General features: G+C 41.9%; 1 protein-coding gene across 5 annotated transcripts in view; it reads right to left on the reverse strand.

Moving 5' to 3' along the window:
• The window catches only part of hdac4 (histone deacetylase 4), a 138,709-nt gene that overhangs the window by 102,322 nt on the left and 9,848 nt on the right, over positions 1 to 26,539 (reverse strand). For all 5 annotated transcript variants that reach the window (XM_030428139.1, XM_030428141.1, XM_030428138.1 and 2 more), the window contains exon 2: positions 22,437 to 22,698. In XM_030428139.1, the coding sequence (XP_030283999.1) occupies positions 22,437 to 22,458 (22 nt within the window). In that variant the 5' untranslated portion in view covers positions 22,459 to 22,698. The remainder of the gene's footprint in view (positions 1 to 22,436; positions 22,699 to 26,539) is intronic.

Here is a 26,539-nt window from a genome sequence, read left to right on the forward strand (position 1 = left end):
AGACAGCGGACAGAATGACGAACTGACACTGCCGTCCATCTGACCATGCCGCCAGCAGGGCTAAAAATAACTCCTACTGGACTGATTCTCAGTGATAATATTCATGCTCTAAACTGGTATTTCTGCACCGCAAAACATTGTGTAATGACCTGATATCCTAGAAAACACTGGACCCGTGCATTTAGTTGATGACAGTCATTTAATAGCATTCAGCTTTACGTCAATAAGCTAAAACGGTCTCTTAGTGACATTATATGCTGCAGCCATCTGGTTTGTATTTTGACCTGCGCGGCTGCTGAAACTGAGACAATGGCGCAACTGCAAACGACCAGTGTGGAGGCAGAGTGGTGTGTGTGCGTGTGCGCACGTGCACGTGTGGTTTATGCCTGCGTTCACCAGCACGTCACATAAACCAGACCAGGGGATTATCTGTAATAATACTGACTCACTCAGGTTTTAGCGAGAGTTTACTGTGGGATTACCGAGCAATCTGATGCTGAGTGGATTGTGCTGTCATTGTGATTATTATTATTATTGTCATCATCATCATCCATCATAGTGCGCTCTGTGATTTACAGTATATTTCCTTTACCTTCATCAAGTGGACTGTTTGCACAAGCGCCATACAAACGAAGTGCATGTCTCGACGAACAAATTAGGTTTTATACCTGAAGCGAGGCAGGCTAAGGAATAACTTGCACATTTTCTGTTTTGTTTGATACAAAAAATATGTTTTATTGTTCATTAACTTGACTTAAAATATCTTATTACAAATCCGTTCACATTGCAACACATGCTGAATATTTTTAATCAGTACAAAAGACTGAGGGAAAGCACCAATAAGACCTTTTTCTGATAATCAGAGACTTCTTGTATCCATCCTGTCTCTCTACCAAATGTCTATGGGAACATGCCAACTGTGGGGATACTTGCTTTGGGCTTAGTTTATTTGTTTTTCCCCCTCTCTACGTGCCCACTGCAGGTTTGCTTGAGCTCCTTCGTTGAGCCTTGTGTGTGGATTCATAGTTCCCATGCCATCTGATGTCAACAAGCTCCTTCAGCAACACTAATCCACTCCCAAAACTCCCCGAGATCAGTCAGCGGTGGTAGCAATCTGAAGGACGGCCAAGTTTCACAGAAGTGTTGTTTAAAACTCAAGATCACCTCATGAAATAAAAAAACACAGCGCTCCTTTAATGGGCCATCGCTTTTGTGGAATGGAACAAAACTGAATGAGGCAGAAAATTGCCAAAAAAAAGTGAATTGAAAATCAATATTTGTCGCATATGGGACGAGCAAACAAAAGCGATGTTGTCTGTAAATGTCAGCAGCTGAGTGATGTCGAAGTCATGAGCTTCAGAGCTATTTTGTACCTGTATCTATGGCAACAAGATAAACCATGTGAGCACTTTTTATACAGCTGTGATATTTCAGGGTTTTGTTTAAATGTAGTTTTCACAGTTTCTTTACATACACAGTCACAAGATCGCAAGTCACATGTTTGAGAGGCGAGCTCAGTCCACTCTTTCAAAAGCAAACTAAAAACACATCACCTCCTTAGGCTCCATTCCATTTTTCGATATTCTGCCCTTCCCTTCCTTACCGAGCGCCTTATATTCCTTCCTATTTTTCTGTGTTTCCCTGATGTTGCTAATTTGCCATCATTTCCAAACCTTCGAGGCATGCTTTGTGATGTTTGGCTGCAATAAACTTTGACTTGACTAGATACTGTTTTAAATATTAAATGTATTCAAGACTAATTTAAAGTTTAAATGTGTATCATGACATCTGACTCCAGGCCAGTTTTGTATATAGTTTAATCTGCTCAGTATTAGTTTAAAGTTTAGGGGCAGAAATCTTAATCAGAAGGGAACATTCTTCATTATTTGATTTTCATGATGGAAAAGACAAACAGTTAGTTAATCAACAAACACAATTTCATACTGTTTAACTTTGTTTAAATGTGCAGGGCCGTTCTGAGTAGCCGCATTCCTTACTTCAAACTATGTCCTGTGGAGCTTCTTCTTTGAGGATGGCACATTTATTCAGTCATGGAAAAAATAAACATTTATGAGTTTGTTTGTTACCTTATCAATATTGTAAACAGAACCATTCTGAGTTCTATTTTAATTTCCTAAAACCACATAGTGCCCCTTTAGATGTTAAGATGAGGACTAAAATGATGAAAAGTCACGTTGGTGCCGCTTAGCAGGAAAATTAATACCTTAAGATAAGTAAAGGCAATATCCCCCTACACACACATATATAAATATAAACAAACAACAATAATGAAATAATAAAACAGACTTAAATAATTTATAAATGGACATTCATATCACACTCGACTCCTTACTTTCAGATCTGGTGGATGCTTTCTCTGTTCAGACTGTTCAGACAACTAGAAAAAGCTTCAAGGTCAGTCTCTTCCCTTCGTCTCACTAGTAAGCAGCCCATTAGCCAGCTCATCTTTCCTTGAACTGCTGGGATATTTGGAAAGGCAGAGTTGGAGAAGGCTGGGCTGAGATGACAGAACAATCAACATGGGCCTCTGACAAGGCAGAGCACTGCCATTACTTTCATGTGAGAGGATGGGTTAATTATAAGATTTGGTTTCTAATATGGAGCCTGTCGGAGGAAGTGCAGAGCTTATAACCGGTAATTAGACATAAATCGTTTGACTGAAGCAAATGTAGGCATGTGGGGGAGGGGGTGGGGTTGAGAAAGATCAGGCTTTATCTGTGGTAAATGGTAGAATACTATATCATCCCTTAGAAACACAAACTGTAAGCTCTCAACAGCATATTCACTGCAGGGTGGGGACAGGAAGACTTAAATTTATATCCTGGTGTGTTTTTTTTTTATAATATACTGGTAACAACATACACTATATTATGGTAACCTGGGCTATCTCTTCTTGACTTTGAAATATAATCGCGTTGTTATTGTTAAGCACCTACAAAATGCTTTGATGAGGGTGATTTAAAGCAGTTGAACACAGATTTTGCTTTTATATGACAGATTGATAGCCTTGCTGCCATGAAGCCCTGGAGTATAATATATACAGTATGTTTCTTCACAGTCTCATGGATGTGATTTCCACAACTTCCCCGATAAACCGACTGCATGTTTGGGGGGGTAAAAAAAAAAAAGGGTGCCACATTAAACTGAAACTCGTCCTCAGTATGGCTGGTGTTTAAAAAATGCGCTATGGCTGCAAAACAGCTTGTGTCACACTTGAAGCGCTGTCTGTCGCCATTTCTACGCCCACATTTTCTTGGCATGCGAGTCTGCGATTGTTTAAGCATAGAAGCATCATGTGTTTTTTTTTTTTGCCATGTTAGGTGCGTTGCTCTGGGGATTGCAATGTCGATCCACTACTTTGTTCCAGACTGAAATATCTTATTAACTTCTGGGTGTGTTCCGTAAGTGTAAAGTCACCTATCAGTTTGTAGACTACCGTTTTAAAACAAGTACGGCATCTTGTGTTTGTTTTTTTTTGTTTCAAGCCAGCAGTGACCATATTTGGACAAGAGGGCGGAGCTGATGAGGATGTACTGATCGGACACGGCATGGCTGAGACTTGTCAATTACAAGGAAGCTACACCCTGAAACAGACCCTGCTTTATCGCCTATTTTACTCTGAATGAGACTGTAAACTAATTAGAAAAATGTTTCATGGTGTAATAAATCAAATGAGAAGTAGTCTTTTTTTCTCATAAGCTTACATGTAACTTTAATTATTTCTAAAACAAGTTTTCATGGAGATGGAAATTAGATATAGAGACCAAAACAATTTTTGTGCGAGGCTGTAAACATGTTCATTTCGTTTGTTGGCACTTCTGCATTGGCTTCATTTCTTAGCATTTCATCGTGGGTTTCTGTTCATTTCATGAGAATTTAAAGTCAAAATACCTCAAATAAAAGCACAACCAGTATTACGATATGTTGTATAGGTTCTTCCCATCACTGAGAACCTGTCATGGTCATCAAACGTCACCATCCTGGTTGAAAATGCATAGAAAAACGGAAACTATGGAAACGTACGAAGGTTAAATTCCAGAGTGAGAGTCTGGTCTTTCACAGAAGAGCAATACAAAGCATCCTGACAGGACGCGTCACAAACTGGTATGGATCGTGCACGGCAAAGGACAGGAAGGCTCTACAGCGGGTGATTAAAACCGCCCAGAACATCACTGGTACCATCTACAGAGCATCAGCGTCATCTGTGATATGAGATGTCTGCACAGGGCCCTAAGGATACTTGGAGAAAAAAACGACACCAGCGACAGTCTGTTCGCCCTGCTGCCATCTCAAAAGATACATTAGTATCCGCTGTCATACCACTTGACTATGGAGCAGCTTCATTACCCAGCCCGCGAGACTCGTCGACAACAGACACTCCATAAAATATATGTAGGAGGACACAAGGATTTTAAACCCTCGCTGAAAATAATGACAAATAAATTGACCTTGTACCTACACCAATGTCTCCTTTTTACCAATTGTACAGCCCACTTAAAACGGTGAGTTGCTGAAATGAAAAAAACTGCAGTTTAATTAGTCTGGAAAAGCAATCAAAGTGGTCGTGTCCGGTGTTTCATAAAGTGTTCACATACTGGCCTTATGAAACGCTGCCGAGAGCCTCGCCGAGCAGCCGAGCCCGCTGCAGATTTTAAGTGGCTGAGATGACAGTAAGATGACACACAGGCAATGAAATGTCAGGATGTGAGTCATACTAATGAAGCAGCGACTGAATAAAAGGTAGAATAAACCCCTCTGGAACACTCTCACACTAACTAATGTATTAACAGTATGACTAAACACGCTACAATTAGGGCCTTTGACTGATAGATTCTAAAGCAGTATTTCATGAAGCGTCAGTCATGACAGCTTCGCTATTCACATAAAGAGAGAGACATGAAAGGGCCTGTGACTGTGATTGCCCTGGACAACTATACAAGGAGTATATCATCATACACCGACAAGACACACACTGAACCACAAACACACACACACAGTCATTCACTCTGTAGGATTGGCTCAGTCCCTACACCAATTTTCTCCCTCTAATTACAATTAAAATAGTCACGCTTGTTTTCATGCGGGATAAGCACACTAGAGCAGAGCTGAGAATGGCTCGCTTGTTTATTGTGGTCTTGTCGACAAAAGGGTCCTCAATACCGGGGGCCTATGTTCTGCCTGACCTTTGCCAGTGGAGATAGAGGCCCGCCTCTTTCTCTGGACAGAATATTAGCAGATCGGCTCCACATGCCATATCAGAGCTACAAGATTTTTGGTTCAAACCCCAGGACACGACAAGGACAAGGATATCCAACGTGCGCTTGTGTCCGAGTATCTCAAGGATGCACACTGCAGACCACCTCGGATGACCTCAGGAAGTCGTGTCAAACTGACCCAGTGGTAAAAATCGTCTTCGGACAAACCACCAAGAGTATTTTCTTAACTAACACTTGAGGCTACAATCACACCAGTGGATCTATTAGGCAATACAGACCTATGTGTCTGCATGGCACCATGTTTAAAATGACAATGTTAAGATACTGAAGTTTTGTAGTTTTAAATGTATGCTACTGCTGATGAGCGATTGTATTTTTATCATCAGCACAATATGACAATACACAAGGAATACATCACGAAAAACTGCCTAAAACAGGATGAATAACTACAATCAGTTACATTTTCGCAACACACACCATGAAATCTAATTCAACATGCAAACAAACTGGCCAATCATAGAAGCCCCACCAAGCGGTTAACTAGCCTCATATTAACTGTAGACTGAGGTTAGTTAACATGATGGATGAGGAACGAGATTAAAAACTAATACAAGCACTTCGATATTAAATAACTCCACCAACGTGGTCGTGTTTTTTCGCCCATGTCCATTTGTTGATTGGTTGGTTTGTCAGCGGGGTTACACAAAGACTACACAAAGGTTTTCAAGAAAACTTGGAGGACGGATGAAATTAAGCCCAAAATACAACCCATTAACTTTTGGTGTGGATCCAGATAACAGGACGGATCTTGGATTTCTATGGGAATTATACGTGGAAAAATCAGCCGAATTTAGCTGCCTGGTAAATATGAATGTAGGCCTCGTTTCTAACATTCCAAAAATGTAATGGCTGTAACCCTGGTTACTAAAAATGTCAGTAAAAAAATTGTGTATTCCTAACAAGTAGATGTTGAGATATTTCATTCTCAGTGGATCATGAATTTCTGCTTAGAGCCTTATGGTCAACAATCCAAAATGTGTCCATATATTTTAGTCTCAGTTAAATTTAACACATTGAAAATACATTTCTACTTAAATAGTATTAACAAAAATCTCTGGCTTCTCAGAAATATCTCTTAACTTGTTACCTCCCACCTGACATTACTACAATCTGCAGAATCAAAGTATCAAAAACAGCAACAACACTGTATTATCGGCACATTAAGTGACATTACAGAGGCCTCAAACGTCTGGGTGATGACATCATCCAGGCTCTGTAATCACGGACTGCTTTTAGACCACTGGTAACCATAATGCAGGTCTTTGCTCTATTGGGTAATGTGACAGGCTGCCTTGATCCTCTGTGGACGTCATTCACAGGTCGTAGCATCACCGGGCGGACCGAGGACGACACTGACTGTCCGCGGTGAGCTTAGAGCGATATTCCAGGTTTGCCAGAAATGATAGATGATGACAGCAAACCATCGTCACGAACGCAACAGTAAATTCTGCTGCTGTGTTTGTAGTCCGCTGCGGTTTGTTTACTTGTGTTACGGCATGTGGCTACTGTGTGTCTGGTGTAGACAAAAGGGAATAGGGGCCCCATTAGATCTGCGCCTGCAACAGAAGGCCCTCTGTTGTGAACAACTTTGTGGGAGAGGAAAACACTTCGACAATTAGTGTCTATTAATAGTGTCTATAAATAGATTGAATCCATAACCAATGTTCCTTCTTCTCTGTTCTGTCACTAACAATCCCCAACACAGCTGCAGCTGCTTTCTGCGCATAAATCGAGATTCCTTCACATTCGCTGACTTCTGTGTTAACTGCCTTTTCAGTTCTTTATGCAGATGATTTCAAACAACAATGTCAAGGAGAAAAAGTCTTTGGGTTTTAGTTGGACAAACGAAACGGTACAAGAAAAAAAACATATTTCGACATCATTTTCGAATCCCTGAAAAAAAAACTATTAAAATACCTATAATGTGACATTTGTTGGATCCAAACAAACATGTTTTCTTAACACTGGAGAAAAACTTTTGTATGCCAGGACGTCTCTGCAGCACTACAGTACTTCATTATAATGCTGTTTTGTCACACATTGTACCTTTATCAAAAAATTGCAGCTTCTGTGATTCATATTGCACTTGGCAACATTGTGATTTCGATAACTTTTGATTAATTTTAAAAACCAAGACACAGCGTAATTTACCATGCAATATTGTCATGATTTAACCTTTATAACGTAGTAATTTGTTGCTATATTGCTACCAATTTGGTTAATTTACAGCTTTCACTATCTGAAGAGAAAGTCAAAAGGCAAAGTTATGCATTTATTTGATAGAGGTGAAATGAATAACAGTAAATATGATGTTTGAGGGGAAAAGTTGACATGCGACCGACATGTTTTTTCTCTTATTCCAATACTGTACGCTAGTACACTAAAAGTGTTTGAGAAAGCAGTCCAAAGATTTTTAAAAAAAAGTTACAGACCAACATTGTTTCAATATCAGTGACAGATTTGGGCAAAGCAAAGAAATTTAAAATATGGCACATCTCCCTTCAGATTAGGGGCCGTACATGTTTACTTTCCTTTATGTGGTTAGATAACCACCACTGAAAAAGGCCCCGACAACCTTGAAGTTCCCAAGTGCTGCTGTCTGCACCCTGTGTGCTTGCTATAAACTATCCAACTCTTCAGTGTACACACCTCATTGAGAATGCGTCTTTGTCAGGTCAAATAAACATTCCCACGGAAGGACCCGTGTTTGCGTGTGTTACACGATGTGTCAGCATCTTCCATTGCATCCATGAAATGCTGCTGCGTGGCACGGACGCTCATTAGAGTGTTAGCTTGCAGTGCAATCGTGTGATAACGACAGTGAGCCTGATAGACGCTGGCATAAAAGACAAAATCAGGGTGACAATAGCAGAGACTGGATGCAACGGAACAGATAGTTCAGCATGAGATCCCCATCACTTCAGACTTCAGTGAGCTGCACAAACAGGGACAAACGGCCAGAGGAATGTGGGAAGGGCGGGCATGCATTCTCTCAATTTGCAGTACAATACAGTTTAGATATTTTATCAGCAATTTACAGTTTAACACCATCAGTACATCAACTCCACCGCTAAATAACAATGAGGGAGGTGGTCGGGATGGATGGCGGGCAGAAAAAAAAATCTGAAATCACTGCCGACTTTCTGGTTCTGGAGAAAGATTGTTGATCGGTGAGTTTCCCTCCCGGGTCGTCAAATATCAATTTTTTGGGTCGGCATTCGGGACAAAATCTCAACCCAAAGCGTTGTTATTCGAGGACCTGGGAACGAGACTCATCAATCAACAGCCTTTCTCCAGAATCCCTACCTTTAGCCAACAGTTGCCAGTGCCTAATCATAACCACAAAGTAGTTGAATAATGCTGAAGTCACTGCGAGTGAACAGTGTATTCCATGATGTTGGCAGAAAGTCAGTAATCCATCAAAAGAATTGTTTTTGTTGACTATTAATCAATAAACTCTTTGAGTATTTTCTCAAGCAAAATGTCAAGTACTAATCTTGACACGCTGACAAGCCTCACCTTTCCGTTTCTCCCTCCCACTACGTGTCTGCTCTGTTGACTTTCCATGTCTGCATTTTATGTCGTCGCCCAAAAAAAACACTTTATTTTTATCTCTGATTACATTTTCACAACAGCTGGTGAACCACTTGTGGAGGAGGATTGTTTTTTTTTTTTCATTATGTAGCCTATTAAAACTATCAAAACAAAACAGGGCACTAAATGACATCGCAACAACCAGGTGCACTTTCAGGCTTGCACGAAAAACAACAGCTTAACTAGACCAACATTAAATTAGTCGCATTACAATCAGTTTGTTTACAGGAGGGAGCGTTTCTGTCTCTCTCTTTGTTTTTCTGCAGAGCACATGTGATCGACAGAAGATGGGAGAGGAAAAGCAAGTGCAGACTGTCAACTAGCTACTCTGTAATGGATGGACAGATAGAAAATGAAAGAAAAATTTTCAAACAAGTTGCCCGATATACCTGTGTGGCCCACCCAAGTAAAGTCTATGTGTGGGAAACACTGCAACAGCTCATTATATTAATACAAAACTTAATACAATCAGCTCATTATATTAATACAAAACTTCATACAATCAGCATTATGTTTCCCTCATTTTGCTGTTGGAAATAATTTTTATACATGATTTACATAGAGGACTGGAGAGAGAACAAATCCAGCGAGACACAAACCTGTTTGACAATTAACTTTGGTGACGAGTGCTCCAAAAACCACAGGTCACAATGAGCCATTATTATTTTTTTTTATTATTCAACCAGCGTGTTCAAACCAGCTCATTTATCTCGCCAACATCAACTCTACAGCATACCATTGGTGTTTCATTCATCTAATAGGCTCCTGGCTCCTGAAAGCTGAAGTAATGAGCTTGCTATGTTATGCAAATGGAGAAAGAGAAGTCTGGCAAATTACAAAATGTGGGAGGACGACAAACCGTGGTTTTATGCAATTTGACTGATGAAGGGTGCTGCTGAACTCGCTGATCTTGCCTAGATTTCTACAGCGGGGTTCCAGGCTGCGCCACTGGAAATCCTTCATGGCTGCTTGAAATGGGGGTACAGTAACACTTTCTTAAGGCATGCAGCTATGCTGGATAACGATGTGGTATAAACTAATGGAGGATTCAGTTTTATGATAAATATGTTGTTGCCTGTTCTGACAAAGTCTAAAGCAGAAATTTACTGTGATAACCAATAAGATGCACAGAGTTCATTTTTAAATCAGTCTGCAAGAGAAAACAAAAAAATCCCAAATAAAGTATTTTATAAATGTGATTTTGAACACAATTGACGAGTCACTGCTTGTATTTTAAAGAAAATAGGTAAGCTTACTGAAAAACAGGGCTGACATTGACTTTAATGGGATAATATCCTGAAAGTAACGACGTAATATAAGTTGGTGTTTTACAAGCTCATAGGCTACTATCAGTGTAAAACCTACAATACAACATGGAAGTTCTTGGTGGTCTAAAAAAATTTAAATAACCATGTCATAATGCTGAAATTAACTGACGCTAATACTGGAATCACTCCGAAGTTTCTGTGTGGTAACTATCAGGGCTGTATAATGCTAAGCTCCCGGAATAGTTTTGCCTTTGAGCTGTCTTTAAATGCATTTTATCATTATTAGCCTTTGTGTTTTGGACACTTAGTACATACATTTCAGTCCCATATAACCCATATATACCCTTGGGTACCACACTGCACCCCAACCCACCATGACTATGCTATTACCAAGCTGTGATGTAAAGTGCTACTGAAAAATCGAAACAACTTAACAGTTAAGATTTACTGAAGGTTACTGAATGATTTAATGATGGCGTTACATCTACTGGTGTATTCCTGTATCATATGTTATTCTAATTATCATGAAGCCACATGGGACAGTGTTGAAGCCAATAATATACAACTACTGTAATAAATATAAATGTTTCTGTAGACAGCTATACACCGTGTCTGTGTGAGCTAACATTAGATTCACAGTCAGGCAACATGAGCTGCTTCACAGCTCCCAGTCCTGAAGGTGTTGATTCAGAGGAAAACTCGACAAGACCGAAATATGAATGTGATACATTTAAAGGGTTTAGCAGGGAGACTGAACACAAGCACTGTTTATCATCAACCAGCTGCCAGCTATTTTCACAGTGATTCAAGTAGCTAAATTATCTTTTGAGACATGATTGTGTCGTTAATTCAAACTACAAACAATTTAAAGCATTAATGGTTTTTAAAATGATTTCCCTGTTGCTTCACTACTGTAATTCAATGCTGACATCATTACTGGCGTTTTTCAATAAATAGTGGGATACTGTATTTGGGGGGTTTATGTATGATCACACAGACCTTTTTCTATAACTATAAAGTGAAGGAATCTCCATCTATGTCTGTATGTTCATAACACATGTCGAGAACCATTCATCTGATCCACTTCACATACAGTAGGTTGGTTGCTGAGGACCAAAGGAAGTGTAGTGTCAAATTTGGTTTAATTTGGACATGCAACACCCTCAGTTATTATACATTTTAAATAACAGGGCTCTGCAGACTGAAGCTGGGCTCACACATGATTCCTCTCACGTCATCTCATGGGGAAGCAGACTTAAACAAGATTAGCGTGATGTGACAACCTACAGCAGCAACACAGTCAACACAGGTTTTCTATTCTTCTGCAAAAACTGAAGGACAGATTTTAAGTTTCTGTCAACAGCTGATCCGATATGCCTCTCTCATTAGCTGTTATGGTTCGGCTCGGAGAGGAGCGATATAATCATCCAGATTTTAAATTGTAAAGATCATAGATGTTTGATATTATCGGGGGCGGCCCCGATGAGTCTTTGAACAGTTCAGGAGGTTAAAGACTGGATCCTTTAAACCCTCACATTTCCAGATAATCTGTGCCAAACAGTGTGTTTTAAGTTTTGTTATAATTTCATATCACATGCTTATACTAGTTTTTCTAAGACTTCACTAGATTTTAATTACTGACTGAGAAAACAATAACTCGATCCACAAATATGAAAACTCTGCCCTGAAGTATCCATGAATTTTATTCTGTCCTTTGGGCAACTTGCAGAATTAAACTTAATAAGGTGCAGCAGATAACATTTCAAGTTTTTTTAATTTAGTGGCGTGCCAACAATGAGGAAACTGAATGTCTTAATTAATTTTATTTTAATTTCAAGGAACCACTGCGGCCAAAGAGACCAGACTGGTTTTATCTCCCCCTCTGAAATTCACCAACCTCAGATCAAACTCCATTGAGGCCTTTTATCCTCCTGTGTTAGCCCGACTCCTATCCTCCCTCTCTGAACAGGGTCTTAGGAAAGATATAAAATCTCTTCATGTGTCTGAGGAAGTTTTCTTCTCTTTAATGTTCAGAGGTCTTTTTGGTTCCCTGTGAGCCTAAATACACCCGAAACATAAACTTGACATTTTGGAAGCGTGCTGTTATCTGTCACCTCGCATCCAAAATAGCAAGCTTGTTTAACCAAAACATTGTTTCTCAGTGTACTGTAAGTCAATGCTAACACTCCTACACCAGGATAAGGATGCTTCTTTTAAATTCATATTACACTGGAGGTGAAACACACACACACACACACACACACAAAGAAAAAAGGAATGAAAGCAACAAAAACAGATTTCTTGGCAAAAAGAATAAACCTTAACTCAGATTTTACAGTTAGTTTTACAGCTTGGAGGATCACTGCTGTTTTCTTAATGCTATAAAGTAGAAAACCTATGAGAAGGGATCTTAACTGTTATTCATTTACGGCATGTTTACCAAGCCGGATTGCTTCAAAAAAAAAAAAAAAAGGCCTTCAAATTACACAAATTCACACATGCGAGCTGCCAAGTACAACCACAGGAGTCTACAGTTGGCAGCTAAGCAGCTCCAGTGGAGCAGTAGGAGTTCAAAAGCCTCGCTGAGTAGAAGCCTCTGAGTGAGGAACATAATACGTTCACTTTAACAACCCTGATTTCCCCCGCTGAACCGGAGTTAGAAACCCAGAAATGTCCAGGTTTGAAATCCTCTTCCTCTACCTCGAGCGAAGGAGTCATGTACGCCACTCGAGGCGTATTATGGCTCGTCTCCTGCCATCGACTGAATTTCAATAGTTATTTGGAGATCTGAAGGTGCTGTGCTGTCTATAACAGTCAATGTCAAAGACTGCAAGGTGGACAGTTAAGAACTGATCAGTGCTGGACTGGTGAGCAGCACAGTTCTAGTACTGCTTGTACAGAAACGGATGAAAAAGTATGAACTAGCCAGCAGCTTCAACATTTAGATGTCATTGCATCGCAGCTGACAAGGGGGTCAAATTATCATGTCCACCCGGATGTTGTGTCTTCATTACTGCCCATCAGAGCTGGAGCTGCTAAACAGACACCTGATACTACTGCAGAGACATTTGAATCAGAAGTGAATGCGGATTGAACCATTCACACTAAAGACAAAAGACAAATGTTAGCAGGAGTTAGTAGAGGTGTACCAAAATATCAATACTACGATATATCGCGATATTTCGTCTTGAGGTACGTTATCGATACACTGGCGCCAAATATCGATGTTTAATAATATTTAAGTTGCGGTCAGTGTGTGTGTTAAGAAGAGCCACTGTGCAGTATACACTTTGTTTTACTTGGCTGTCATTCATGTGAAATTGATTGACAATGTTTTATAATTCCTGTGAAATGGATTCAGTGCAGTCAATAAATTCTGAATTTCTTCAGTGACACATATCTTGATGCATCGTGGATGAAATTTCTTGCAATATATCGATTATCGCAGAATCGCTCTATCGTGATATTATCGTTATTGTGGGCAAAATATCGTGATAGTATCGTATCGCGAGGTACCTGGTGATACCCAGCCCTAGGAGTTAGTGGAGGTTTTGTCCAGTATGACTGACGTATGGGTCACCTTTTTTTTTTTTTGGCCTTTGCATGGCTTTATTGATAGGACCGCTTCAGAGAGATAATCAGAAACAGGATGAGAGAGAGGTAGGGTGACATGCAACAAATGAACCACCTTATGAGTAAACAGAACTCTATGAAAGTGTTTAGCGGTCAGGACGCCACTCTGAGCTTTGTGTACTTGATGTTCTCAAAGCGCAAGAGATATTCAAGGCGTCACAATGAGCACATAAGAACTGTCGAGAGTTAAAAAGCACGCTGCCTGACCCAGACTGAGCACTGAGGCTGATTGGAGCTGGACACAGCTCCAACTATCTAATTGCCCTTCTGGGGTTGATTTAAGTCATTAAACTGAGCTGAAAGGCTGTCAGAAGCTGGCCTGCTGGACCCAAACGGGCACCAATCAATCCGTTTATGGATCGGTAATCGATCCTCCGTTGTTACTGTTGTGATCTTGTGCATGTGCTGTCAAAAATACCTAACTGCCCTCGTTTGAAACATGTATCAGAGGTGAGAAAACTACAAGGCAAATGAATAAACAGCAGCAGCTTCACTTAATGACATTCATAGTAAAATGGTGGTCAAACACCAATCAAGAGAAACAACAACAGCTCAGAGTGGCACTTCAGCCCACTGTTGTGAACAACTACTTGATTTGATCGATTACTTTTGTTTTCCAGATAAAAAGCACAACTACTGGGGATGAATTACCTTTCACCAGTCGGTCCATGTGATGTTTAATGATCTGATTTATTTACTTGTAATTGTTCGTTTTTTGGCCTGATTATGTTTTATCTCTCTGCAGTTTTGAAGACAACGTTGCATTTCTACCAAGTTATGAAGAACCTGTAGGAAAAGTCCACTGGATGTTTTTATCATAGCACGTAAGAATGTGGCACAATTTTGCACAACTTTAACACCACTAATCTGACCAATGTATGACAGGTGACGAGCTCTGCACGAAGAACATAAAGCCTGTGTCGTAAACAGGTTTTGTTGCAGACAGAAGAGCGGTTTGTCTCAGCCGCAGCGGCACTTCTAAAACGTACTTTCTTATGTAAACTTTAAGAAAGAGCAAGAAGCTGATCACTGATCCGCTGGACGTGCTTCAAGCAGCAGCCGATAGCTTCACTGCTCTCACCAGTTAATCTCTCGCTGCCGCGGTTCAAAGAATCAAGCCTGTATTTATATTTCAAAACAAACAAATGATTACGTAAGATAAAGACAGGTTTCAGTCCTTTCACTTGTTTTCTTTCCTCTCTCTATTTATCTCAAACTCTCCTATAAGAGTTGGGTAAACGGTAAAATTTCATTTAGTGTTCGCCAACATCTAATTAATTACCATCCTTAACTGAAACGCCTGTTCATGAAATCCCAGCAGCACCCAACCTGCATAAAAGCATCTGAGAGCTGAGAGGAGTGGATTTTATGTTTTGTTTTTATCTCTCGGTGTGGAGGAGGATGATATGAGTGATTGTAATTGATGTCCGTGTAACTGAGTCAGTCTGAGATTGTTTCTGAGAATATTAAAAGGCAGAAGATACAACTGTATACAACCTGTCATTAAACAACTTTCCTCAAGGGCGAAATCTTTAAAAAGGACCTCTGTGGAGGGTTGAGTGGCATCTAGTGGTGAGGTTTCACATTGCAACAAACAAAATACACCTCCTCTCACTCTCGCTGACAGTAGCTGCCAAGAACACAGGAAACATGCAAGTGTCTCACCAGAGCCGATGTTTGGTTTAGTCCATTCTAGACAAATGTAGAAACATGGCAGACCTGTAGAGGATCCACTCTGTACACGTCTGTAGGTATAAAAGACTCATTCTAAGGTAACAAGAACACAACAATTCAGTTCCAGCCGATAATTCACTAATGAAAACATGATTATGAATATTAAATTCCATTTCAGCCAATAGATCCCCTAAATCCTACAAACTGGACCCTTAAATCAGCTGTGTGAGTACAAACCTGCAGCGAACGCCAACTGTAGCTGCACAACAGCTTCACAGAACATTTCGTGCATTTTCAGTACATGGCAGCACACAGAGGAGTTTGCCGGCCTCTGTTTCAGGGCTTAATCCAGAGATTAGTGCCTGGAAAAGTTCATTCTGCCCTGGGAGACCCAGGGTGCACTGAGCCCTTCCTAACAGGGATTGTGTAACTGCTGGGAACTTTTGATTTTGTTTTGTTCATAGAAGCAGGAGGATTACATCCTCAGAGACCCACCTGACCCGCCTCCATCTTCTCGGCTGTCCCCTGTTGAACCCGTACAGCGGATTGCACCTCCCAGCCAGATGGGAAATACAGCGGTGCAGGGATTGTGGATCGGACTATAAAGAGGCTGCACAGAGGACTCACAGACAATGAGAAGGAGCGTGATCTCCTGCATTTCACTCTGACTCTAAGCTTAGTAGCAGATGTGGATCCTTACGGGTTAATCTTTACGGTCTTGCATGTTCTTAATCTCCATATTTATTACAAACTGGACATCTGGGCTATTCTGAGTGCTGTGTAGAAGCGTCTATATCTGTGTATGGTGTCAGCTCAAACACAAACACTGTGCTCTGGATGCTTGTCTCGGGCAATGCTACGTTTCAGTCAAACTATTGCACCTGCTGAGTTGTAATGACACGTTTTTCCTGCAAAGTAGCAGCACATGTGGCGTGTTAAAGCTTCAAGTCAACCCCTTTTTTCACGCACAAATCTGCTGACAGCCAGCCAGAGTAAACAAGAAAAGAGGTGGCCGCAAAATTTAAGTCATCAGTCCTTATTTCAGTAAATGAAAACAAAAATCCCATGCCGTATTGCCTAATTTAGCAACCAAATCAAGCATAAAACCCTTGTATAATTAATAGTGAAGGCACAAAAAGAAGATTGGTGGATCTTTGTTGATTTGAAAGAACAGAGCGCAGCAGTTGGAGCACAAAACCATAATTCAATTCCGAGCTTCTCTTCCGGCAGAGGCAAAGCTTTGAATGCTTAATAAATTCTTCCGAGGGCTAAATTGCACACTTGTTTCATCTGGCAATGAGATTACTTGAATGGAATATTCTGGAAAAATGTGGAGAGGAAGACAATAATGAGGCAGTAATCTTATTTCGCCACAGCAGCTTCCATTGTTCTCTTAAAAAGGCGTCTGTTTAGTCTGCTTCAACTGTCATTCCCATCCATCTTTCCATTGAGGGGAATTTTTGCCGAGCCATGGATAAATGAGAACAATAACATTTCTGCAGCACTCAAATGCATCAAATGCAGATAGGACGAGCCGCTATTGTGTCCCTCTGGCTCTCTGGACAATCACTAGATAGCAGCGGCGAGCGAGAGAGCGGCTGCAAGCGAACAGAAGCCCAGAATCCAGAGAGCAGCGCCGCTCCACCTACAAACTTCTGAAATAACTTCCTCTGAATGAGCTTAATTTTGCTCCTCGCTTTCGGTCGACTTTAGTCATCTTTCTACAACTTTCCAAACACACAGACTCAAACATATCAATTACCACCCTGAGCCTTTTCCCTGTGACGATGGCCCCTGTAAATGAGGACTCATCAGCGTGGGCCAGCAGGGGTTAAGCTCCCTTTTTGAAGATTATGCTTCACTTTCCAGTGGCCTGGCCCAGACACTAGCCACTCTCTTTCTAATCCACCACTGCAGGCTTTTGATAGCTCCCACTGCGAGTCCTTATTAAAGTTACTGATTAAAACTGAGAGACAGAGAGAGAGGAAAAAAAAGAGGCGGATAAGAAATTAGAGTGACAGAAGAGAAGGAAGGGCAAGTGAGAGAATTTAAAACTATTTCAGAGGCGGGAGACCAAACTGTGCGGCGGCTGACTTTGATTACCCTTACTACAGCTCCAGCCCAACTAATATGCTTAAAATTTGCTTCCAAGGGAAAACCTGACCCGAAACACAAAAGTTCAAAACATTTACTCCATGTTTGACGGGGGCGGGGGAAAAAAAAAAAGAACGTCACCAGGAAAAGCTTAAAAATCACATCACGTGCCTGCGTTTGTACTTCAGCTCTGCAGCACTTAACATCCTCAAAGAAAGCTTGAAACAGATGAAAAAACATCAATGCAGAAATTCATCGTGTTACTTCTACATCTTGGGATACGTTACCGATACACTCAATATTTTCTGGTTTTTACCAGTTTTGGCTATTTAAGATTGGAAGATTTGCAAAAATGGACAAATTGCAGTCAGTGTGAGTGTGATTTAAGGGCGCTAAGGAAAGACTCAATACACACTGTTGTACATTGTTTCACTCATTTGTCAAATTCTGTGACACAAAACAAAACAAGTTAAGTTGTGAAGTATTAAACAGGGTTGGGCTGAAGGACGCTGCCTTTCTCCATTGTTGATGGCTGACGGTCATCGACTACTGAGCCTTGTGCCATCGTAACATTGTGATTTAAAAGGCCCCTCACCAGAGAGGACAAAAAAACAGTGTGTCCCCGAAGAGTTGTCTTTGTTTGACTTTGGTTAATGCACTAATGTTACGTCTCCATGTCCAGTTTGACCCATGACACTTTGGTTACATCTGTGGCAGCTGTGTTTCTTTTATGCCGGTGGCTGTTATTGTGTTGTCTTAGATTAGCTTCCTCGGTATAGCTAGCTGGTTAACTTGTGAGCGTGAACACAGTTAAATTGCAGACATTTGGTGCAGAGACGAAGACCTTTTTAAACCAGCATGGGGATATTTGCGGACGCTCGCCAAGAAGGGATGTGAGAGTTAATGATTCCTACGGAGGTGACGGGAGGCGGTCTTTTCTATTGGATGAGGAGGTTTGGTGTCAAAGCGACAGTGGTAACCAGCGATAACAGCAGTTGAGTGTTGTTGAGCTACTACTGCCTTGCAGTTGCATCAAATTCAGGGACTCTTTGTAACCCTAACACCTTAGTACCACTGCTGATTGACTGGCGATGTATTAAATATGGCAGAATCGCTGTATTTGGCTCCCATTGTTATCGCGGGCAACCTATCAAGAACGCAGCATATCGTGAGTTATGCTGTGACACCCACCCCTGTTTGGCTGCAAAATTGACAAGGAAGAACAAAACCGTGACTGTCACAGCGGTAAAAGAAGGAATTTGAATCCTGGGCAATGACGTCTCAACGCTTTATCGATCACAATGGAGAGAAAAAAAACAACAACAGTTTTATCTGGCATCAGCTGTTTACACTCCACCATCTCTTGAAAAGCACTCATTGTGCTGTCAGCCCTCTCAATCACCGCTCCCCTCCTCTCTGATACTGAATAATCTCTGGGATAAAATCTACACATGGCTGTGCTCGTCCCAAAAACTTGACATGAATAATTCACAACCATCTGCCGTGGATCAGCGCTCTGAATAAGACTCAGAAAAGTGAGGAGGTGCGATTCGTGTGTTTATTTTAAAAACCGACTCCTCGCAGCAGCCCCCACCCCGAACCTCAACGCTGCACGGCTCCAACGGCTGACAGAAAGACAACTGCAACTCCCCGCATACCCAGCCGCTAATCTAAAAACCTGCACGTTAAGGTAATGTGTTTCCTGCCGTCCACACCCTTACTGAGGCTCTGCTCTTTCAGTTTTGATGCACGCATGATGGGGAAAGGGTGTGAATTAATCTTAGGCTGACGAGGCGGATGATGCGCCCCATGCAAATTTAAGTCAACAAAATGTATTCACAGGATGGAACGGGTAATAGCTGAATGTCCCTTTGGACTTATTTGTTGCACAAATCTGCTATCTGCGACTGAATCCACTGGGGAAAAGTGTGTATTCTCACTCTGCAAAACACTCAAGTAGGCAAGAAAAAAAAAAAATTACAGATTCAGACTCTCCAGGCTGCCAGCTTAAAGTACAACTATCAGCCAGAGACTATATCATCATGGAAAGGACAGGATGAAGAGGTTGGGATCACTCCAAGAAGTAAAATAACAACTGCGACTGGTAAACAATACCAACATCTCCTAAACCCAGCGTGAGCTTTCTTTTTGGTCAGACTGCACAGGCCTCAGAGGGTTTTAACAAGCTATACAAGGCCTCCAGCAGCAGACGGCCCCTCTCTCTGTTTGTGTTCCAGGCAGGGGAGTCGCTCAGCATGACGATTTATTGACGCAAGATCCCCCCTCAGCCAGGACCTGCCACCGATTACTGCCGCTGGAAAGCAGAGGGGAGGGTCTTGTCGGGATGAGAGAGTTTGTCTGTGTGTGTGTTCTAGCTCCGGCTCCAAGGCCATAAACCCGGTTCCAAAATGCCAAGTAACATGTCAACATGCCAGCCTTTGCCACCCAAGTTTTAAGTCAGACAAAGGGCCCTTCAGTGCTCTAAAATGGTGGTTTTTAGAATGGGGAAATGATGATCTGTCATATATGGAAAAGGGCTTAGCAATACTGCACAGACAGGAGGGCGACAAGGGGAAAATGGACTGCTAACAGGAGGTGAAACTGAGGAGTGAAAGCTTCATTCTTAACTTCAGAGGTCCTCGAGGTGGAGACAAGTCTGGCATTCGAAATGTTTTGGCTTAGTAAAAAATTTCAACAGAGCTTAGCCTCGTCTATATTTACAGTCCTGTATGGAAAATCTGGCTTCTGTTTTCTAAAAGTGGGATCGTGTTTATCCGTTGACTGACATATTGTGAGTCAGTAAGAAAAAAGGTACGGAGAGATGAAACAACCGTGGATTCAGGTTGTGACTCTTTTTTCCAAACATCAAAAGTGGATTTTTGCGCCAAGGAAGCACAAGCAAGTCAGTTGATATCTAGGAAATGACCAATGAACAGGCAAGACAAGCATACCTCTAAAGTGACAACAGTAACATTGTAATCCTGCATCTGAGACTTATTTCAGAAACTGCTTTTAATAAAATGAGAGTAGACAGAGCATGGGAAAATGAAAGTGATGCCCAACTCCAAGGTTCCACTTACATAACACAATGTATTTAAGAAAAAAAGGGAAATCCCAACGATCAGTGAACCACTGGCCTGAAACATCCATTCTGACGCACACTATTTTGGCTGGGACAGCGCGAACGTCTCCACTCACAGTTCAAGAGAACAGAAGGTGATGCCAGAGAGCCACATCGTGCCGCACAGGACCAAATCAAACAATGGCTGTGACATCACTGCCTTGAAAACGACTAAGGCAGCCAAAGCATGATGGGTAAGAGAGGACACAATTGGCCTTTTGTCAACCTCACCATGGTTGTGATTTAAGAACAGAGGGGTTTTTTTTTTTGAGTGGTCCACGTGGGAAGCCCCCGCTGCTGGAGGTCAAGCACACCAGGGGATCCATAATAAAGCATGGGAAGAGAAAACTTCTGTCAAATGTAATTCATGACAAGTGAAAACACCAATATAACTGTAATGCATGCAGGACTGGGGGAGATGATGAACTGATATTAAAAAGTTTCTTCGGATTAATTTGCACGTCAGCGAACGCTTCCAAAACCATAAATCAGAACAATCTGGAGCCAAACTTTATTATCCACCGTTCTTTTGCACCACCAACCACATTTACAGACTCTGAGAAACTAGGATAGATAGTTTTCACTATTTTCTGACATTTTCTGGACAAAACAATTAACTGAGAAATTAATTGTTAGCCCTACTGTCTTTCTTTAACTGCACCGATCACACAGCAGCTTTACTCCCTCGTAATCAGCAAAAACACACACATTTTTATCTGAAAGAATCACCAAGATAACGAGATATATGCTTCCAACAACCTCTAGTTGAACCTGTAACAAAGACATATCACGTAGCCGTGGCCCAGATATAAAAAACAACTTAATCCCTAGGAAACCAATAAAGGGTGCAGGTAAATAGCGTGTGAATAATTGGGCCTGCTGCTGCTTTTCATAAGACAAAATGTAGTGAAGAGTAATGCAGGCAAAGCAGTGAAAAGGAGACGGGGCATTTTTCCCCCAATATATTTCTTAAAGGTGAGAGCTTTCCGTGCTAATGCCAAAACCAAACCGCTTCCATATCAGTGAGGAGACATTAACCGACCTGACTCGAGACCACGTGGTTACAAAATCCAGGTATAATGCGCCAGAGTGCTTCACAACTGGCTTGTATGTGAAACAAACGGTACAAAGTTCGCTCGACGCAAAAGACAAAATGATGACCCTGCGTGACGAAAGTAGAAATATCAATTCAGAAACACTGGGAAATTAAAAATGACATTTAGCTGAGAGTCAAAGTGTCGCACGTGTTTCACTTTAGAACCTCAATCACACTTTCCGGCATCAATTTGTTTTCTTGGCAGCATTGTTCTCTTTGTTCGAACGTGAGCGCAAATCAATTAAAACCAACCACAAAAAACCTACTTGGACAAACATCTGCCCTCGCCTAGACACCGCTGTGTAATTGCTGCTTCAAACAGTGCAAGTTTCTGTCAAATCAACCACATTAAATCATTAATTGTTTAGAAGACTGAGAAGCTCTTGTATAAAATGCAAAACAGCAGGATTAGTCTGTGTGCTATGGTCGGACCGAATCATCAACCACATCATTATTAACTATTGGAGGTCTCCTCCATTTACTGAGAACTAAACTGGCCATCATCAGTGTGTTAAGACATACACAGCTGCATGCACAAAAAAGGCATATGAAGTGCTTTGTTGTTTGAGTAAAAGAAGAAACATGACTCGTTCCAAAGCCGTTTCCACGTCAGAGCAACTGCAAAGCAAAGAACAAGGAGTTCCGACTTTTTCTCTCACCTGAACGACTGTGAGAGCTCATTGTTGTGGTTGTCGCTGCCAGGCAGACTTGACGGAGGTGAGCGGTGAGGGTGTCAGTGCACCTCCGTGGTGGCCGTAGTGACCACCATGTGCTTCGCAGCCAAGTCGGCGCTGCCAGGTGGAGGCGCCGGGCCAAGGAGGGACAGAGAGGAGCTGTTCCTTAAAGCTTCATCACACTGAGCCACAGGTGGAGACCTCAGCGGTGTGTTGTGGCGGGATTCCGTTTCGCCAAACGGTCGAGCTGTGAGAGTTGGATGCAAAAATAAAGAAGGGTTTTTTTTTTTAATATGCATGGGAAATTCCATTGAAATTCATATTCTAATTAACACCTACGTGAACAAATAAACAGGACTGTAAATCAGGGGTCATTGTGGTTTGGTGTCCTGTAGACTATTTCATCCTTTTTTCCAGTTATTGAGCCAAACTCCACTTTACCTGAAGCCATGGAGGAAGAAAGACCTGCAAGTCATCAGCCGACAAAGGCCCTGTACGGACCTGATAGCAGCGGAGATTCGACAATAACACCTTTACGCCTCTTATAAGACAAGTAAATCTACCTAAACTCAGTCTGAATATTGTCCCTATAGTTAATAAATGCATCATTTGTTGTTTTGATGGAAAACGGCTCTGGCTTCTTCCAAGTAAATGATGTCTCATGCGTCTGTTTTTTATAAGATGAAAATGGTTTCATCTGAATCATCTGGATTCACTAGAATCGCAGTGTGTTTACAAAATCTAAATGCTAGAACTGAAAGTCACTGTCAGAGCTGTAACCACACCCAGGCAAGCAAAAACTTGCGAATACGGTTTAGTAGCTAAATCAAAATGCTAAAAGCACACTCTGGTGTTCCTGAGAAGCAGTCGGATTCTGGCACGGCTCTATATACAATTAGTAAAATGTGACTTTCCAAGGGTTTCAACATTTGCCAGCTTCAGGGGACATTACTAACTCTCCACTTTCCAGCTTGCACGGTCAGCTGTGGAAGTCAGAGCCTTAATAGAAGGCTCTTCGGAGCCCGCGATGAAATATAAACAGAGGCAGGCTGCAGCGTCGATAGCAGAAGAGAAAGAGGAAGAAAACTTTTATGCTGTCTGGTGTGTGTCAGTGTGTGTGTGCGTCATGTAATCAAAAAGTGCCGGGAGTATGTAAACACACACACATACCGGGCAAGCCGCGAGCTATTCAACCCTAACAGAAGCTAAAAAATCACCTCTGTCACACAACAGGTGTCAACAGAGCCGAACACAAACAAGCGGTAATGAGAGCTGCAATCAGTCACTAGAAATACCACAGAGGCCACAATAAAGTGTGTATGCACTCCCTTTATGTCTCACTCACACACGCACACATACAACACACACACACAGTCTCTTTGTTGTCGCCGACACTTTTTAAGCTGTTGAACTGAATTAAAGTCAAATGAATGAGTTCAGTGGAAAGAAGGTGCAGGCGCTGCATGGCCAAATAAAAATCTCATGGAAACACGGAGCTGCCAGGATTCTCCGGGGTCTTACTTCACTTATCAGGAATTACTGTAGAAGAAAAACAGTCCCTCAAGTAAATGACTAATTTAATAGAGGCCCAGCTCATTCATTAGCATGGAATGTGACGAAATAAAGGCATTACATCAGAGGAACATTAAAGCAGCAACAAGGCACTTTTCTTTTGTGTTGATTCTGGCGCCCCCTGTGGACAAAAGTGTTATGAGCGCCACCGCCTACTGTTAAGCTAAAGCTACAATTATAAACATTCCTTAGTAAAAACACATCCTGAATGACTGAACAGGTTCCTGTAACAACATGGTTCTTGGTTGTGTTTAGCAAGAAAATTACTTGGCTAGGTTTCGTAAAACGTAGACCATGATCACACAGCAGGCAAATCCAATTTGTGTCTGAAATCAGACCTGAAAGATGGAGCCTCTGCACTATTATCTGCAAGCCATCAGGTCACATTTTTGTGTCCAGGCAACACCATCATATATGCACTGGGTGCTATGGTAATGACACAGACATCATTAACTCTGTAGGCTGATAACACGGAGGGACTGATCAATCATCTTGCTCTCCAAACACTCACATTGTCAAGTCGCGAAGGTATTCTGTGTGTTGTCCGCCTGCTAGTAGCCGCATGTTTAGCCGCACTGATGCACGCCTGTTTTTGTTACTTTGGAAAGTGGCGTGAAAGATGCTTTGAAATTGAGCAGCCAGAGCGTCCGGACTGACACACATCCATATAAATCAGATTTAAATTCATTTTAAAACCACCTCCAAATGTGGTTTGGATCTGACTTGCAAAAACCCCAACTAACCGTCACTATTTAGAAACAGCCGATCTTCTCTCTGATGGCCGTGTTTGCTTATGAGGCTCATGTAGATGCATCAGTGTTACACTGAGACCGTTTCATAAGCAGGTAACGCTTCTTGTAGTCACATTAAGATATTTCTTAAATCTGAAAAAATGAGCCCTCACAGTGTCAGTGCAAAGTTGATATCACCATCAGTGCGTCGGCGTGAAACATCCCCCAAACATTTCTTATTTACTTCAGATTTTGTATCTTCTCACAGCAAGCCTTGAGGCCAGAGGTGAAATGACCAGAGGCGAGGTTTAGATGTTTGTGTGAACGTCTGACAAGTGGGTGTTTATTAGTCGCATGCATGCAGACAAAAACCTTAATGCCCAGGTGTCTCAAAGTGGATAGACTTGCCGAGGTATGAGGAGTGAGAAAAACAGCCCGCAGTGTGTCAGCTGGAGGGCAGCGGTGCTATTCTCAGATCCAGCCGCCTATTTCTGTCAAAGGAGTCGTCTGTCACACAAGAATTCAGACTGTGCTTTTACAGCTTGTCATACTATGTCAGCAATCACCTCAGGCATTCAGTCCTCTCACTTTCTCCCTCTGCCACACTCAAACAAACAAAAAACCCGAGTGCAGCTCAGCCAAGCCTGCTCCTTCTCCGACACCGTCAACCTGCAGTCTGCGGCCTCTGGTCAGCTGTCAGCTGTGTTAGTGCAGTTTTAATATTCCTTCCATAGGATTCTGCGATTCAAACGGTTCTTCTGGGATCCCATTAAAAATTAATCTTTGCGCAACACTGCAGGTATTTTTATTGCAACTGCACAGTACCATAAAAAATACGTCTCTATCACTCAATCCGTCTCATCTCCAGCTTTTGACACTTGAGATTGGTCCAGATTTATTGCGCCCGTGCAGTCGAGTCTGAACCTGGAAGAGGTTTCATGGAGCTTGACAGGAAAACAGCTCTCAGGATCCCTTTAATGGACTTCATTTCCCAAGCACTCTGAGCGCTGCCGGGAGTAATCACGATGGCATAAAAATAACATGTGGTCGGCCAGCGAGCAGTAAACAACAATTAAGAGACCCCTTGCATAGCTCAAGAAATGAATCATTGAAAATGCACTTGTGCCATGAAGACAGCTTCAGCCTCTCAGCTCTAATTGACTATGAATTATTCAGCCGGCGAGCAGGATTAGTGGCATCGCCAGTATGCTATTGATTGACATGTTCCAGATTTTTCTTTGTTGTCGGCGAAAAGAAAGAAAAAAAAGTTGAGCTGTAAAAAGAAAGTTGATCAAGTTGAGAAAATTAAATGAAAAGCTGAGTTTTAACCGGCCAGGCACAGAATAATGGGAGGAGCTATATCTAGACTGTTGCCGGTTCAACTGAGGGCATCCACCTTCAGAGCGAGGGGGGGGTTAAAGTCAGCGTGACACAGGTGAGCAGGAGCGGCACTGGCAGCGGAGAGCGAGCGAGCACACGTCTGAGAAGAGCGAGTGACACCCTATCTGTCATGAAAGGAGCCACAGTAACGCAACACTCTCTGCTGCTTGTTCATGTTTGCGAGCGAACAAGGCCGGCTATGACCGCAGGACATCACATCAATCAGCTGCTGGCTCAACGGGGACAAGACGCGGCGCTCAGGCATCAAGTGGCACAGGAGGATCATTTTTCTTGATACAGAGCTCCGACAGCCCGCGTACAGTTCGAGTGCGGCCGTGTTAACACAGCAGACTGCACCTGTAGGCCCTCGCTCTTCTCTTTTGAGGGGAAGATATCCGCCATCAT

This window comes from Sparus aurata, chromosome 9 (assembly GCF_900880675.1).
Source record: "Sparus aurata chromosome 9, fSpaAur1.1, whole genome shotgun sequence".
Classification (NCBI taxonomy): domain Eukaryota; kingdom Metazoa; phylum Chordata; class Actinopteri; order Spariformes; family Sparidae; genus Sparus; species Sparus aurata.